Here is an 18,714-nt window from a genome sequence, read left to right on the forward strand (position 1 = left end):
CTGACACAAGAGGGCTAAGTCTTTAGCGCAGAAGCTGAGGGTTCCTTGTCTTCTCCGGAGGGAGGCGGGAAGGGTTCAACATCTGCGGGCGCTGCTGCAGCTAAGCCCCGGACACAGCCGGGAGAGCCGCAGAGCGCGTAGCCGCCGCCAGGGGCGCTCGTCTCCAGGGCGCCGGAGCCTGCTCGCGGCTGGAGCAGGCGGGCGGAGCCCGGGGCGGGGCCCGGCTGAACGGAGGACGACTGTCCGAGGGAGGAAAGTCCTTCCTCCCCCAACCCCAAGCCCCAGAAGACAGACTTGCAGACATCTCCTCCAGCGGACAGATACACAGACCCTCCTCCCCACCAGGAGACAGATGTACAAACTCCCCCAAAGGAACAGGTACACAGACCCCTCCCCAAAGAACAGACCACAGAAACCCCTTCCCCACACACGCAAACACAGAGTCACCCCCGAGAGAAGAAATAGCCCCCGACAAAAGGAGAGGCATAAAGGGAGCTGTCGCAGACACAGGAACAGAAACACAGCCCTTCTGCCTTCTCAAGAGGAGGCACGCCAAGGTGTGGACGGGGAAGGAGGGAATAAGGAGAATAAGATAATAAGATAAGATCCGACCAGCCTACTGTTTACTTACTGATGCTCCCTGCCCCAAATCCCAGACCAAGCCAGCGGGAAGAAGGAAGCAGGTGAGTCCATCTGTCTACTAGGTTTGGTATTCTGCATTCCCCAGGACACACACTCCTGACCCTCCCAGACAGCAGTCCTTCCACCCTGCAAGCTCCCTGGCGCGCTCTGATCACTCCTGTCTTAAATTCATATAACTCACTTTTGTTGATGACTTTTTGGAGGAAAGAGAAGACAAAACAAAACAAAACAAAACACTACACTTTCTTTGGCCTCACTTGATCTTGGAAGGTGAGACCATGAGGGAACATTTTAAACCTCTGAAGGAGACCCCAGAGCAGGTAGCTCCATAATCTGAAGACTAGTGTTCAAATCTCACTCAATCACTCTACCTGTGTGTCCCTAAAGCTGTCACTTAACCTCTCTGAAACTTACCCCTCATCTGTAAAATGGGGATAATAGGACCTCCCTGCCAGGGTTTTGTGAGGTGTAAAGGAGGTGATCAATGCAATATGCCTGTGGCATGGGTGATCAGTTCCCCCTCCCTCCCCTAGCCTGGTGACAGCCCTTGTCTCCTACTGTTGTCTACTGAGTTGAAAGCCAAGCCCCACCTGGTCATATAACCCCACCTTCCCCAGGCCTGGGGAGAGGGGCAGAGTTGAGAAGAAGGCACTTCACACAGAGACTTTATTCCCACTGGCTAGGCCTTGGTCCCTGCAGCTGTCTCCATGGACAAACCGGCCCCTGGTCTCTGATACTGGGATGGATGACTATGGGTCACCCTGTCCCAGGTGCCAAAAGCTAGAACTTTTTGTTCAAAGGGCTGTAAGATGGTGAGAGAAAACTAGCTCTAGAGGAACGAGTTCCTGGATACCCAGGTCATCTCTCTCCACCCTTCCCTAGCTGATGAGCGTGGTGGCTGCCCTGTGCCCCTGCACTCCTCACTGCAGCCACATCTGAAGCACTTCCCAGTCGACCCATCACCCACTCTCTTCACCCTCCAGCAGCTTGTGGTAGGCGGCAATCTCAAAGTCCAGGCCCCACTTGACAATCACAGCTCCCGGTACTCACAAAGCTGCTGCATCACATCCTGCTTAGCTCGCTGCAGGGCAGCCTCCAGCCAGGCCAGCTTGCCCTTGGTGCTGCCACAGCCACCCTCCTCCTGCAGAGCTGGCGGGTCCTTGGCTTCCTCTAGTTCACAGGGCTTAGGGGGCGAAGAGTAGACCAAGGACAGAAGGACATTCTTGGCCCTCACTCCTTCCCCCTTAAGGATCCAGACCTTGCTCTGAGGCTGCAGAGCCAATGAGGGATTGGAGATTGTCCATGGTTGCAAGGAGTGAGCACACCTGTTCCAAAACTTGTGTTTGTGTGTCTGTACAGCAAGATGAAAAGAACCTGCCCTCCTGTCTACCTTCAGGATGAAGATTTGAAACCGGATATCTAGGATGGCTGAGAGAGAGCCTTTTATGTCTAGTATGGAGAAACTTCTAACATGAGCCAGGATCCCAGACGCATCCAATGCTCTTTGGCATGTAATGCTGTGGTTATTGTTTCCTAAGGAAAACTAGCAAGAAGAATATCCATTCCTCACAGGAACCTAGAGTTTATAGTATTCAGGAGGAAAAATATTAAGACCTTGGTGAAGTGGATTTGCTGCTTGGGAAACCAGAAAAGCTGTGGCTGGTGGGAGCCTGACCATGATGGCCCACCCACTCACTCTGCCTCCTCAGAACCTGGGCAGCTTATCCCTTCTCAGAGTCACCCATTCCTGTACAAGGGAGATCTCTCTCCATGAATACCCTTCCAAGCCTGAGACACTTGCATCTGCAGAAAGCAAGAAAAGACCAGGAACAGAAGCCCTTCCCTCCATGGAGTGAGACCTGAGCCAGCGGGGGTGTGAGAGAGCTGGGAGGGGGGTGGAGTAAGAGAGGAGGCTAAGAGAGCATGGGAGAAAGAAAGTGTCCTGGAGGACGGGCTCCTTTCTAAGGCTCACAAATGCAAGTGCTTGCAGAGGCCTAGCTGGAAGCATCAAAAGGTGAAGGCTAAACACATATCAGGAGTACCCAGTTCCACAAAGACGTCTGCCCTCTCCCATTTCCTGAAATCACCAGGACCTCTTTTATATTTTCAGACTTGCATTTCTCTAGTGACATTGACTCCGCACCTTTTCTCTTCTGCAAGGATAATAACATGCAGCCAGGACAGTGATAAATGGCAAGGGACCCTCTGCCTCACATCCAAAGGACGGGATTGGGAGTGGTGGGGACTGTGGCACACCAGGCAGCCTATACTGCATGTGAAAAAGAGAGAGATGATAGAGGCCTCTCTCCTCTAGCCAAATGTTGCCATTTGAGAATCATAATTTAACATTGCCAGATCTTCACATTTTGACATAGAACCCAGAAAACTGGGTTTCTAGGTAATATCTTGCAATTTCTGAAGATGGGCTCAAATTTAATACTAAGTGAGAAAAACAAAACACAGACATAAAAATGAACATACACAAGTAAGATAATGATGTACAAACAAGCATATGTCTTCATACAGATTTACCTACATGTTCATTACTTACATAAAATACACAGGGTCCTAGGCAAAGGTAAGCATGAGATATGCATGCGGCTGCACGGCTGTATGCTTAGACATTCACTAAGAGAAAGTGTAGCCATCTAATCCAAAGGTAGGTGGGGAGGGGCAGTTGTCATAAATAATGGTCACTATCCCGCCATGGCCACTCTGTTGCCCCCCACTCCCACCTCTCACCTGACTCTCAGCACTGCCCACCTCCACAGTCGGCCGCTGGATGGCCTGATTAAGCCTGTTCAGATCCTCCTTGCTGGGCTTCAGGCTGTGCGTGTGTTTCTGCACAGCTGCCTTTAATTCCTCACACTGTGGAGCAGGCGGCAGCGGGGAGCTGTAGTCAGGAGGTGAGGAGGGCAGACAGGGCTGCCCATCTACCTGCTGTCACCAGTGGTCACCTAGCCTCTCTGGGCATCCCTTTCTCTATCTGTGAAATGGGAGTGATCATTTTTCCTATCTCCAAAGGTTGTTGAAAGAACACAGTGAGCTTGCCTTGTGCCCATGGGGCCAGAAGATGCCAAAGGAAGCCTGAACTCAGGCAGGAAGGGCAGCAACACAGGGCAGCGATCTGTTGAGGGGAGCTTTGGGACTGAGATCACACAGGGTTTATCCCAGGAACAGGGAGAGTTAAACTCTAGGAAACTGATTATTGTAGTTTACAACATCTAACCATTTAAATTAGTACAAAAAAAATTAATGCAATTCAGTATTTCCTAATTTAAAAAACACATTTTAAAATCTAGGATTAGGAAGAAATGTCCTTAACTTGAATGCCATTAATCAGAAACCAGGGACAGTGATCTAGATTCCAGCTTCTTCCCCAAACCCAAGGCTGCTATGGGAATTGCTGTCTATGAAATCAGGGAACCTCTTCCCTTCTTGCACCTTGCCCCCATGTGCATTCAATACACGAATAGCCAGGGAACAGTAACTCACACTTGCACAGTGCCTGATGCTTTTCACAAGCTTTTACTCCACCATCTCACTAGGGCCTCACAACCACCCATGAAGTTGGCCAGATGGATGTGACTTCTCCCATTGTCTTTCCTCAGGCAAACTAGGGCTCATTCCATCCACCACGTGCAAGAGGGGAGTGAGTGACCCTGCCAGCCAACAGTTGAGCCAGACTGCATTTTAAGCCCATGCTCTTTGCTCTCCACCAAGGTCATACACACCCCCTTAACCCAGAGAGCAGGAACTGTTGACACCAGCCAATTGCAAACTTTCTTCTAGGGCAGATTGAGTGTGGGGGAACAGACCTCAAAACATCATCTCAATTTCTGCTGTGTTCCCACTGCCCCCCACTTTTCTGCTCCTGTTCCCAAAAGCTGTATGCCCAACAGATCTGGGTGGAGTCCAAGACACCTCATCCCTGTGTGACCAGGGAGCCACGTGTATGAGTCTCACCCTAAAGAACTGTGGTCTCCTCCAAGCCTCTCTTGAGCACCAAAGCCCAGCTCCAGCCCAAGAGCTACCAGAATCCTTGCCACTGAGGACTAGGGCCTCTTCTTCCTGGGTGCTTTGTGACCTCACCTCATTACAATCACAGAGTTCTGCCCAGGAGGCCTTCAGGGGTATAGGGTAGAAGGGGGCCCTACTCTGACCCCAGATGGGAAAATGGAAGTTTCTGGGCTGAAGTGGAACTTAAAGGAAAGTGGAGGAGGGGAAGGCTACCTCAGGTGGAGGAAATGTGTGGAGCTGAGGAGCTTACGCTTATGGATGGGCACTGGGGAGCCACAGAGGGTGTCTGAGCAGGACAGTGGCCTGACATGAGATGTGATTGTCTAGAAGCAGTGTAGAAGATTGACAGGAGGGCAAGAAATTGGGACTGAGGATGCCAGTCCCAAGACTTGGTACGAAACCTTGGGTAGGGCAATGACTTTAACATGTAGGAATGAGTAGGGGCTAGAGAGCACAAGCTGTGGTTAGCATTTTCCTTTTGTTTTATAAATTTCTCATACATGCAAAAGAGTAGGCAAAACCTACATTTATTGATTTCAATAGCAACAATAATAAAACAAATCCTTGTGTACCCACCAATACCTTCAAAGTCCCCTGCGGGATTTTTGCTGATCCATCTCTAACCCCATCTGATCCCCAAAGTAACCATTGTCCTGAGTTTTTATGTTGGTCATTCCCTTGCTTTTCTTTATTACTATGTCATATGTGTGTATCCTTAAACTAGTGTTGAGTTTTGCCTACCTTTAAGTTTTATATAAATAGAATTACACCTTGTACATTCCTATGACTTGCTTTTTCCTCCTCAACATACTGGTTTTGAGATTCATCTTTTTGATGCATGTAGCTTTATTTCTCAGTGCTGTATAGTATTCCAAAGTATGACTACATATATATAGATAGATACAGATATATACACACACATATACATATATATATATTTATATATATACATACACATATATCTCCATTTTCCTATAGGTAGCACATGTGTTTTTTGTTTTTGTTATAACAAACAATGCTGCCATGAACTTGCTTGTACATACCTGCTGGTGGACCTCAACAAGAGGTTCTTTGGGGTACTAGTTGTCAAACTGTTTTTTAACCTCAACTCTAAATAAGAAATATATGTTGTATCATGAATCACTACCTACGTACAAATACACACACATCTACTGAAATAAGTTGCATGGAAAAATCATTTACTTCTACTATGTGTAAGGCAATCTGATCTAACCAATCACCTTAACACATTCTTTTACTTTCAACTTATGTCCTCATGTTTTAAGTTTATTTCTTATAACTAGCATATTACTTTATTATTTAATAATATAATGAAAATGAAATACTCATGAACCCACTTACTGATCCCCAAACTAAAACCTTACTAGTAATTTACATTTAGCTCCATGCTCCTTCCCTACCCTGTCCTCTCCTAACCACCCCAGACGTAACCACTCCCCTAAAGTTGATATAATTCCTTTGTTTTTTCTTAGTTTTATCAAATACATGCGTATGCCTAAATATATATTTGTTTCAGTGTTTTTGTTCTTTTTTTTATAAAAAGCATGTCACACAGGGTCTTGTTTTATTCAACATTATGTAGCTAGTATTCCTCCATTATAATATTAGTATTCCATTCTTACAGTATTCCATTGTGTGACTATACCACACTTTAGGTAATTCTATTACTGTTTTGTTTTGTTTCTTTCTCTTACAAAGGTGGTGCCATGAACATTTTTCTACATGTCCTCCGATACACATATGTGAGGATTTGTATACAACTACAAACAGAACTTCTGACTCATAGGATGGTCAGAATCTTATAAAGGTGTTAACTTTATAAGATAATATAAAATTATTTTCCAAAGTTGTTATAACAATTCACACTTTGTTCAGCAATGTGAAAAAGATTCGTATCCTCTTTAATGTGTCTTAATTTTCAACAATTAAATAATGCAATCTCATTTTTGGTCTTGCTTTGTATTTTCATGATTACCGTTAAAGTTTAATATCTCTTTAAATGTCTATTACATGTGTATTTCCTTTTCTTTTGTCCATTTTTTTCTATTGGGTTTTTGCCGTATTCTAAAGGATTATAAGTGTTCTTTATATTTCTGAGTATTACTATTATATCACTTATATATATCACAAGTATTACCAAGTTTACAGTTTATCTTTTCACTTTATCACCTATTTTGAAAAATAAAGTTGTTAATTTTAGTGTAATCTAATTTATCAATCTTTTATGTTGAGCATTTTATGTGCCATGTTTAAAAATCCTTCTCTATACCAAGGTCAGAAAAATATTCTCCAATATTTTCTTCTAAAACTCTTAAAGTTTTGCCTTCGACATTTGTAATTTAAATTAATTTGAAACTGATTTTGTGTATAAGAGAAAACAGGGATCTAATTTTATTTTTTACATGTGGTTAACCAATGCATAGTCCTTTTCACTACTGATCTGCCATACCACTTCTATTGTACAACAAAATCATTTATTTATTTATAAATAAATTCAGGGGCTATTTTGTTCCATTGGTCAGTTTGTCTCTTCTTGTGTAGGTACTATATTTTCTCAATTATTATAACTCTATAATACATTATAATCCCTGAAAGGGAGAGTACCTATTTCTTCCTTCTCATCATTCCTTAGCTATTCTTGACCTTTATTCTTCCCCATAAATTTTTAAAATCAACTTGTCAAGAATTACGTAAATCTTTATTTGGAATTTGAGTATAGTTGCATCAACTCTGTACATCACTTTAAGGATAATTAACACATTCATGATAGTAAAGCTTCCTATCTAAGAACATGGTATAGCTCTTCATTTAATTATGTCTTCTTTATCTTTTCTTTCCTATAACATTTTGTGTAATGTTTATATTTCTCTAGGTGTAAGTCTTTCACATATGTGTTAGATTTATTTCTAAGTATCTTATGCATTTTAAATCATTATTTTATCAACTTAATTGAGATATAATTTGCATACAATTGTATCTCAATAAAGCGCACACATTCTAAAAGTAAAAGTTCAACAAATTTTGACAGATGTATGCTCCAATCTAATCACCACTGAATGAATCTAGTTCATTATTTTTTGTTGCTGAATGATATTTTATTGTATGACTATATCTCAATTTGTTTATCCATTCATCTGCTGGTACACATTTGGGTTGTTTCCAATTTAGGGCTATTATAAATAAAGCTTCTATAAAATTCATGTACAAGTCTCTGTATAGATCTGCTTTTATTTCTTTTGAGCAAATACCCAGGAGTGGAATTGCTGCATCATTTGATAAGTGCATGTTTAACTTCATAAGAAATTGCCAAACTGTTTTCCAAAGTTGCTAAATCATTTTACACTCCATGAAAGTTTCAGCTGATTCATTTACTTGGCATTGTCAGTCTATTACATTTTAGCCTTCTAAAGGAGGCAAGAAGCAAGGAGGAAAAGAAGACCGGAGAAGGGAAGGGAAGAGCAAGACAGCAAGGGAAGCGGAAGGTTGGAAGATGGCTGGTGAGAGGCTATCCTCTTCGTGGGTTCAGTCAGGTCAGAATCCTCAAACAGAACATGCCCATGGGCTATGTGCCACTCCTCTCAATAGCCTTTCTCAGCTTGAGGGCATCAGGGGCCAAGGAAGAGAGATTCCCACACAACAAGAAGTAAGAAGTGGGAAGCAGACAACATGGATCAGGGTGGGTCAAGCAGTGGCGCCCCGCCACCGGGCTGCACAAGGTCAGGTAGGGCCAGCTGGGACCCTCTCAAGGGTGAGAGCCTGGGCTGGGTGCATCCTCAAGCTCTGCCAACTTAACACTTCCTGCAGCTGCTGCCACAGGCCCCATCCCACAGGAGCTGATGCCGCAGGTGCAGGTGGCCAAGAGGCCCCCACAGGCAACCCCACCAAGGAGCTGCTCACACCTGCACAGAGACAGCAATGAGAAGTTAAACCCTTTGGTCGGGGTGGGAGCTGGTCCCAAAAAGCCCCACCTCCAATCAGCACTGGCTTCCTACCAGCCGGGAGCAGCCAGGAGGATGGCTTCTGCTCACCTCCATCTCCAGGGGTGAAGATGGCATTGCTTCCCTGTAGTCTGTGTGAGGGACTGAAGCCCTGACTAGGAGGGACTCCATCTTGGGGTTTAATCTCAATCTCTTCTCTTTTTTTTTGTGAGATGGAGTCTCACTCTGTCACCCAGGCTGGAGTGCGGTGGCACGATCTCAGCTTACTGCAACCTCCACCTCCCAGGTTCAAGCAATTATTGTGCCCCAGCCTCCCAAGTAGCTGGGATTGCAGGCACGCACCATCATGCCTGGCTAATTTTTTGTATTTTTAGTAGAGATGGGGTTTCACCCTGTTTGCCAGGCTGGTCTCAAACTCCTGACCTCAAGTGATCCACCTGCCTCAGCCTCCCAAAGTGCTGGGATTACAGGTGTGAGCCACCACACCCAGCCTCAATCCCTTCTTTCTATAAATATGAGCTCTTACTATATTGCCCAGGCTGGTCTCAAACTCCTAGGCTCAAGCGACCCACTTGCCTCGGCCTCCCAAAGTTCCAAAGGGATTACAAGGGTGAGCCACCCTACTCAGCTGAGACCCTGTCTCAAAAGAAAAAAAAAAAAATCAGGACGACCTCAGGATCTATGACATGTGGATTTGATTACAGCTCATTCAATCCACATGTATTTAAAGAAGATTAAATGCATGTTTTAATCCAGTAAAGTGACTGACATCTTGAACACGGACAAGTATGTTTGGACAGGGAGAGAATAAGAGCTTCCTACTGAAGGGGAGAAATTATAATTTTCCTCAACCCACATAAATTTGTAGTTGAGACAGACTACTGCAACAACAGACAGATTAACAAGAGAAAAACAAGCAAGTTTATCAACAGGAGCAGTGCACGTCATGGAAGGAGAAAAGTAACAACCAGGGACTCTACATGAACAAACGCACTGGAGAATGAATGCTGTGATCCAGGTAGGGCACACACAGGCTGCGTGGCTTATGTAGTCATTCATCAGTACTCATGGGGGACTGGTTCCAGGACACCCGCAAATATCAAAATCTGAAGATATTCATGTCCCTTATATAAAATGGCACAGTATTTGCATTTAACCTATACACATCCTCCCATATTCTTTAAATCATCTCTAGATTACTTATAATATCTAATACAATGTAAATGCTGTATGAATAGTTGTATTGTTTAGGAAGTCATGAAAAGAAAAAAATTCTGTGCATGTTCAGTACAGTTTTTTTCCAAATATTTTCAACCTGCAGTTGGTTGAATCCACAGATTCAGAGGGCCAACTGTATATTCATCTTCGACAAAGAATAATCAATTTTAGAGAAATGACAAGGCAAAGAAAAGCAGTTTAAGGCTTCCAAAGGTGAGAAAAGGTGGGAAGGTAAATTTATGGGTAAACTAATGGAGTAAAGTCTACCCACATTCCTCTCGGGCCACCTCTAAGTTCATAATGGTTGCAAGGAGAATTTACATCTTGGCTTTAGGCAGGAAAGCAGAGAGGATAGAAAGACCTTTGTCTTTGTAATTCTCTGTTCTGCTTTTAGGCAAACACGGGGAAAGCAGAGAGCTCCCCTGCATCTTCTTAATTGCCTTTAGCTTGATAAAATATTTATGTCAGGCCGGGCACGGTGGCTCACACCCATAATCCCAACAGTTTCGAAGGCCAAGGCAGGTGGATCACTTGTGCTCAGGAGTTCAAGACCAGCTTGGGCAACATGGCAAAACCCCATCTGATACGGTTTGGTTGTGTCCCCACCCAAATCTCATCTTGCATTGTAGTTCCTATAATCTCTATGTGTCATGGGAGGGACCTGGTGAGAAGTGATTGGATCATTGGGGCAGTTTCCCACATGCTATTCTCGTGAAGATGAGTGAATTCTCATGAGATCTGATGGTTTTATAAGCATCTGGCATCTCCCCTGCTGGCACTTCTACTTCCTGCCACCTTGTGAAGAAGGTGCCTTGCTTCCCCTTCACCTTCTGCCATGATTGTAAGTTTCCTGAGGCCTCTCCAGCTGTGATGAACTATGAGTTGATTAAACCTCTTTCCTTTATAAATTACCTACTCTCAGGTATGTCTTTAGAGTAGCAAGAGAACGGACTCATACACTATCACTACCAAAAAAAAAAAAGAAAAAAATTAGCCAGGTGTGGTGGTACACACCTGTAGACCCAGCTACTCAGGAGGCTGAGGTGGGAGGATGGCTTGAGCCCAGGAGGTCAAGGCTGCAGTGAGCCATGATCACACCACTGCACTCTAGCCTGGGTGACAGCGTGAGACCCTGTCTCAAAAAAAAGGTATATATTTATGTCAAAGATACATATTTTGAGGTGACACATTCTGGTTCCTTCACTATGGTGAGGATAATAAGACTGCCACTCTGACAAGTCTGGCGTAAGGAATGATTCCATTCAAGACTTGTCAATCAGCTCCCTCTTTGTAGCTGTGTAGCTATAAATGAATGGAACCACCTCTCCCTTGGTATTTCCACCTTCAGAGCTAAAAAATTCGTCCCACTGGCAAACCTCAGAGTCTCCCTTCAGGGCCAGAGTTACTCACAGATATTCACAGCACTGATGCCATCACACAGCCTGGTGCAGGAGAGAAAAGGTCAGCTTAAGCACTGGGCATTAATTCCTGACAATGACACCAGAGACCATGTGGTCGCCAGCTCTGAACTCAGTCAACCAAGAGGTCACCCAAGCACTTCCCAGAAAGTGAGAGGAGGGAAGACCTGGGTCTAGCACCCTCAAACGCCCAGCATCGTCCCAACCCTGTCCCAAAACAACACAAGTCCCAGGCTCTCCCAGATCCCCCCGGGAAGTGGAGCCTGCGAAAATGCAGCAGGACACAAAAGAACTCTCCAACTGTCCCAATAACTCCACACCAGGCTGACTCCCCAACCCCCCCAGTCTCCCTAAGCCTCAGGTTTTTCATCTAAGAGAAGAGACAAATATCTTCCTATTTGTCTTTCAGTGTGAGACACCATTCCACCCTGGTCCCAACCAATGGTGTTCTTGAACCAGTTCCCACCAGCTCACAAGAGCCTATTGTGAACATTTCTAGCCAATTCTACATGAAGTCACAGCAACAGCCTGAAATCAGCCATGACAGAAGTATATACAACTCTGAAATCAGTAAGTATTAAAAATTAGGGCGTTGTTTATCTCAGAGAACAAGTTCTCTGAGACAAACCATTGTCCCTAATAGATCATACAAGGAGCCTATTGGAAATTGGCCTGTGGACTCAACTAAGACTCCGCTCCTTGGACCGTGCTCAATACGGTAGAGATCCTAAAAGGGTTCCAAGATGAAAACAGAAGTAGTAGTGAGGGCTGGGTAAGTGATGGTGCTAAAAAGTGGGGCAGGTCTATGCAGATGAGCTCTGGGCCCAGCTCTACAGGCTGCACCCACCTCTGCTCCTCACCATCTAGAAGTTGGCAAGAAGAGGCAGCCTTCACATTGAGGCCCAGCTTGGAGTTCATCACCTCCTGGTACTGCCTGGCCTTCTGCAGGGTGCCCTCCAGCTCGGCCAGCTTGCAGCGGTCATCACTAAGGGCCACCTCACCCTGCCACTCAGACTGGGTCACCGCCACCCCCAGCTTGGAGTTCTTGGGGACCAGAAGAGAACAAGATAGGTTATGGTCTCTCTGTCCATTACCTGGATATGTCCAGTCTGCCGTTCAGCTGGGAGCACCTCAGAAACAGGGCCTCTTGCCTTCATCATCCTGGCACTCCCTGACTGACCACAACCAGGGACTCTACGTGGACAAAGGGACTGGAGAATGAATGCTGAGATCCAGGTAGGGCACACATGGGCTGTGTGACAAAGGTTAGGTCATCAGTCTCTCTGGCCTTGGGCACAGATGCCACATACCTGGCACTTGGCATTCTCCACCTTGGCCATCAGCCTCTGGATCATGTGGGTCAGCTCCTTGATCTCCTCCTTGGTGCAGCCCACAGTCTCCCCATGCCTGATCCCCGTGGCCTTCACCTCCCCCAACCGGGGGAAGCAGAGATGCTCATGAGGCTCAGTGTGGGATATCCCTTCCTTTAGGGATGATTGTGCAGGTTGTGCAGTGCTCAACCTGTGCAACCACACATGGCAGTCCTGCTCAGCCACCCCAACCTGAGAGCATTGGCCTACTATCCAGAATCCCCAGGCAAAATAAGTCTATCTAATAAGTATCTCACATCCTGCCCTTCCAACTGCCACATCTAGCAGGCAGGTGCCACATCTGCCAGGCAGCTGTGGTACCAAGACTCAGCCTCGGCCCAGCTGCAGGTGACAATGTCGTCATACTGTGCCTTGATCTTAGCAATGATGCAGTCCATGTTCAGGTCCTGGCTGTTGTCCAGCTTGACAACCACAGAGGTGTCTGAGATGTGGGATTGGAGGACGTGGATCTCCTGCAGGAGGTGGGGGCAGCGACTTAAGTTGAGAACATAGCTATAATTTGAACAAATAGTTGCATTAGGAATGTCGCTGAAGTCGGCCAATAGGTGAACTTTGTAGGTCATGTAAAGATTTGATTTGACATGACAGATACAACACTCCATCAAGTTACTCTCAGAAGGTTGGGCATGGCAGCCTACTCCTGTAATCTTAGCACTTTGGGAGGCTGAGGCAGGCAGATCACCTGAGGTGAGGAGTTTGTGACCAGCATGGCCAACATGGTGAAATCCCGTCTCTACCAAAAAAAAACCACAAAAATTAGCCAGCATGGTGGCGCATGCCAGTAATCCCAGCTACTTGGGAGGCTGAGGCATGAGAATTGCTTGAACCCAGGAGACAGAGGTTTGCAGTGAGCCAAGATCACTCCACTGCACTCCAGCCTGGGCAATAGAGACTCTGCCTCAAAAAGAAAAAAAAAAAGTTACTCTCAGAAGCTACTGATTATGAAATTCAAATTACAGCATTATCCTGCCAAGTGAATGAGGAAGGCGTAAGCAAGGAAAAATTTAAGAGAGTTAAAAGTTGCATGACGGCAGAGAAGTCTTGATCCATGGTCTTGGGAAAGTTGTCCACATCTAGAATACTGTCTGTTTCTGGGAAGAAACTTCTCTGCTTGGCTTTATCTTAAGGTCTCCAATGGATGTGCAGTTCTAAGACTCTGAATGGGCCCTTTTGAGTTGTGAGATGTAGACCCAAGGTCCAAGGCCCTGAAGTTTTGCTGAAGAGTGGGTGATGAGAAGAACTTGATACGGTCCCCTCCAATGGGGCTCAATGGCAGTCTTTCTCAGATATCCTCTCCAGATGACCTGATCTCTGCGTTCTAGATTGTGAAGGGTTTGATTGTCCTCAGTTGATAGATCTTGAAAAGCTTCCTTTACCTGGTGAAAATATACTTTGGCATAATGCATTAAAACCGTGCAGCATTTAGTTATGTCAGAGTTTAGGGGAGTAGAAAATAAATGAGGTTCTATTATTAGAGCATAGGCCTTCCAGTAGCTATTTCATAAGGGATCAATCTATGATGTATTATAGCACTGGTCCCTATTATGGAATTAGACTTCCAGACTTATTTGTTCTCATGACCTGTTTTACTTTAACCCAGTCATGTGATTTAACAACCAAGACTAATGAGTATATTACAAGGCAAGTTTGCACCAAAATCCCAAACAGATTTTCTTGCAAATTGACTTATGTGCCAGGGTACTATAGCACTTTTTTTTTTCCCGAGACAGAATCTTGCTCTGTCACCCAGGCTGGAGTGCAATGGCGCAACCTCAGCTCACTGCAACCTCTGCCTCCCAGATTCAAGCGATTCTCCTGCCTCAGCCTCCTGAGTAGCTGGGATTACAGGTGCGTGCCACCACGCCAAGCTAATTTTTGTACTTTTAGTAGAGACGGGGTTTCATCATGTTGGTCAGGCTAGTCTCAAACTCCTGACCTCGTGATCTACCCGCCTCAGCCTCCCAAAGTGCTGAGATTACAGGCGTGAGCCACCACGCCTGGCCAGCACTCTTTTAACCTATAATAACTCTACCTCAGATCCTTGGCCAGAAACTGCTAATTCCAACATTCCTAGTTGGAATTAGGAGTACATGCCCTATAAAACCTTGCAATAGCCTATAAGTGGGGCTGCCTCCTCTGCTTTTGTCAGGAGGTAGCCCGACAGGACTGACAATAAATCAGCTTGCCTGAACTTGGGTCTATTGGCCTCATTCCTTCCTCGGCTGTCCTTCCAAGTATCCCTTACAAACCTAACTTCAGAATTTTCCTTTATAACAAATAGCTGAGTTTCAGCCAATCACAGTAACTGAGCTTCAGTCAATCACAGGCAGCCAAATGTTCACAAACACCAGCTGTAAACAATCCAGCTGTTTTTGTACCTCACTTCTGTTTTCCATGTGTCACTTTCTGTTTTCTGTCCATAAGTATTGTGGGACCCAGTACAGCCAGAGTTCCTCTGATCAGTTCTAAGGGCTGCCCAATTCTAAAATTGCATATAAAATCCAACTAAGATCTTTAAACTAAATTCGTTGAAATTTTGAAATTTGGCATCTTTCCTCCACAAGCTCTCCGTATCTGAACTGTCAGAGTCTTTCTGGGCCTTGGGTGCCTCTGTCTGTCTGTCTGTCTGTGTGCTTCTCCTACCAGACTGGGACCTCAGGCAGACAGAGACTTGCCTGCCTCTGATTCTTTCCTCAGTGCCCAGTCCTGGCTGTGCACATGGTGGGGGTTCAGGAAGGGTGTGATCCAGGACACCCACCTTGTGGAAGAAGGCAGTAAATCTGCTGTTGAGGCACTTGATCTTCTCCTTCTCCTCCTGCTTTATGCACTATGCAATCTCCAGGTTGAGGGGCATGAGGAGGCTCTCACTGATCAACACAACCGTGATGCAGGCAGTGCTGGGCCCACACGTGCTGCCAGAGTGGTAGCTGAATCTGTGTCCACAGGAACCAGTGCCAAAGCCCCCAGTAAGGCCATGGTAGCATGGGCTGGCCGTGATGCAGCAGCCACCAGACCAGGGCCCAGAGGGCAAGATGCAGCTGAGGGCGGGGTCATAACCATATTTCTGAGTGGTTGCACAGGACCTGGATTTGCAGACTCCTCTCGGGAGCCTAGGCAAGACAATCTACAAGTCATGGCAACTCTCTGCTGGAGGACATGAAGCCAGAGGAAGAAGAGGACTCTGACCTCTCCCTCACTGCTAGCACCTTTTATAAACCCAGGCACCTGGCTCTGTCTGCCTCCCCACGTGGAGAGGCCATATTGTCACCTTTATGAGCTTGGGAAATTTCACTGTCATTTCTCCTCCCTCCTGGGGTAACATCATCAATATGCGGCTTTGGAAAATCCTACACTCGGGCAATTCTGAAACGTTGGCAGCATTTCTTCCACAGCTGAGGGCTGGCGGTGCCCAGGAGTCAAGGTCAGCCAAAACCTGTGAACTCCACATTTTGTGAGGTAATTGTGGAGCCAGGGGGAGGCCAGGTTGGGACACTTCCTTTCAGGTGGTTAGCTGAGCTCACAACCTCACAGTTTTTCAGTTTGGGCTATCAGATGAGCTGCAACCAGGGACAAAGGACAGGCCATCCTCACTCCAGGTGGTGAGCCCTGGCTCCTTCAAGTGGAAGAGCCTTCCAGGGGCTCCCCAGGAAGGGCCCTAGGGCCGAGTCCTAAAGGCAGCCTGTGACACCTGACTCCTGGCATGGCCAGTAGGAGATTGTGTCTACCTCTACCAAGACATGGAAGAGTCAACCATACAACCAAAACAGTTTTGTTCAGCTCTTCTTGCCACAGGAGCCATGAAGTGGGTATGTGGGGGTTCAGTCAAGCTGATGGGAAAAATTTTAGTTATAATAGCCACAAAGCCTCTTGGAAGGCCTGAGAGTTGGCATAACTTTGGTAATAGATCTGGCTGAAGGCAGCCTCGTCCCTTTTCCTTCAGTTAAATAGATTAAAAGTAGATACAAAGGAATGTGGGGGAGTTTATCTAACTAGCTTGTTTACTCATGTGGTCCTAAGACTAACCTTTGATCTACAGTGGGTGCTTAATTGCTTTCTAATCGGGAGGTCCACAATGTCAATTACCCTCTAGTGGCGTTGACTCAAGACTTTGTCAATTAATCTTTACTGAATAAATGCGAGTCTCACTGGCTAGTTGAGGCCATGGTCACAGCTGTTTACAGCACTCTCCAGGGAGTCTGTAAGCGGCCTGGACTCTCAGCTGGACTGACAAGCATAATATCTGCGTTGGTGCATGTTATTCATCCATCATTGGGTCAGGGTCTGCTGGACAGACCCCCACATGGGTGGATGTGTGTAAGCATCTGGTTTGAGGTTCTGAGTATCTGGATCCCTCTGCCTGCCCACCCACCTCCCTTCCTTCCTATGTGCCTTTAAGATTCCTCACCCCCACCCAACAGTGTCTCCTCAACTCCACCAGAAGCACAGGGCCATGCTCTCCAGTCTCTTGCAAAGGTTCCCTCTTTATCGGAGGTACCCCTCAAGAAAGCTTGTCCCATCAGCTTTGAGACAGGCTCACAGGAGCCTAACTGAGGCGTGGAAGTGGGGGTCCCCAGCCAGGAGAGCAACAGTGTGTAGGAGGCCACAGCCCCCAGATCTGAAAGAGCAGGGCAGGGGGCTGGGGGGCTCTGGATGGTGACCAGGACAGTGAAATAACAACAGCACTCAACAGTGGCTAGAATGTACAGACCACTTACTATACAGCAGGCAGCATGCTAGTGCTTTACACACACCTCACCTGATCCTTGCCATGTCCCTGGCAAGTTATATTACCTCAATTCTAGACACAAAAGAAACAGAGGCTCGGAGAGTTTGTGTGCAAGTTTTCACCCACATTGTAAGTGGCAGAGCCCAGGCATGTCTGATTCCAGAGACACTTTTGATCACTATACCATAAAGAAGGAAGAAATGTATTTCTGAAATGGACACACTAGTGTTCAAGATGTTTCATAACGAAGTTACCAGAAGAACACACATGCTCGTGTGTGCACACACACACTTTTACACATATACACTCTCTGTGTACTATCCCCATGTTCCGTTCACTCACACACCTCTGAGCATGACCCTCTGCAGGTCAAGCACCTCCAGCACTTCGCTTGATATTCTAAGCCTACCCTGCCCATCCACCATATTCACCATGTGGCCTCAGTCAGCCTCCTTCCCCCTGCTCTCACCAACCCCTGTTTTTCAGCCAAAGCAGATGACCCACTATTCCGTTCACATCCTCTGGCCTCTCTTGCTTTGTGTTTTTGCTTACACCATTCCCTCTGCCTGAATCCTCCCTGCTCTCATCTCAGCATTTCCAAGTCCTCACCTTCTTCAGGCCAAACCAAAGTGTCATCTCCAAGGACCCTGCTCTGACCCCTGGTCCCAAGCTCCCATGGCATGGTGTTGCCCCACTATAGCCAGACTCCCTGTGGCTTTGCACTAGGGTCCTCTGTAGGCATGCCTGTGCTGTCTGAGGACTCCAGTCTCTCCTTCATGCTCTGAGCCTGGTTCCTGATGGTATTCACTAGATGTTTGCTTCCTGCCTTGAACTGGCCCCTGGGACCCACTGGGAGGTTAAAGAAGAGGCATGATAACCTATACAGGACATTAGCTTTCTACGGATAGACTGGTATATTGGTGATAAAAGGGGCGGGGGGTGTTTTCTAGAAGATCTGGCTGACAATGAAGAAGCCCTCCTCTTACCTGGCACTTGTGACAACCAACCCTCTCTGTGAAGACGTATGTCCTTATTTGTTTCTAAAATTTCTCAGGCTTCAGCCTGTTTCTCTCCCCTGAGTTCCAAGAATAATAAACAGACCACGAGGGATCATGTTTCCCTGAGGCTGGGCCAGGGATTAGCATTAACATTGTGGAAGACCACTGTGATCTAGATGTCAAACCTCTCCATTCCAGCCCCTTCACATTGTTTTCTTAGAGGGAACAATGCAGCCTGCAGATCTTCTGTTTCTCTGGATTTTAAATGCACATAATTATCTGTGTGGACAAAGGCTGATTATTAACATCTTCACTAATTGTAATAGCATAGAAAGTCCAGTC

The 18,714-nt window shown here is 46.2% G+C and overlaps 1 protein-coding gene across 1 annotated transcript; it reads right to left on the reverse strand.

Moving 5' to 3' along the window:
- Positions 1–14: 14 nt before the first annotated feature.
- Positions 15–15,624, reverse strand: LOC116480070 (keratin, type II cuticular Hb6-like). Its single transcript, XM_032172027.1, is given in 11 exon segments — positions 15–224; positions 1,233–1,261; positions 1,693–1,912; positions 3,385–3,510; positions 8,477–8,568; positions 8,571–8,582; positions 11,250–11,281; positions 12,105–12,301; positions 12,568–12,684; positions 12,927–13,100; positions 15,556–15,624. Coding segments are annotated over 11 exon segments (1,278 nt in total).
- Positions 15,625–18,714: the final 3,090 nt, after the last annotated feature.

Source organism: Hylobates moloch, unplaced genomic scaffold (assembly GCF_009828535.3).
Source record: "Hylobates moloch isolate HMO894 unplaced genomic scaffold, HMol_V3 SCAFFOLD_13, whole genome shotgun sequence".
NCBI lineage: Eukaryota > Metazoa > Chordata > Mammalia > Primates > Hylobatidae > Hylobates > Hylobates moloch.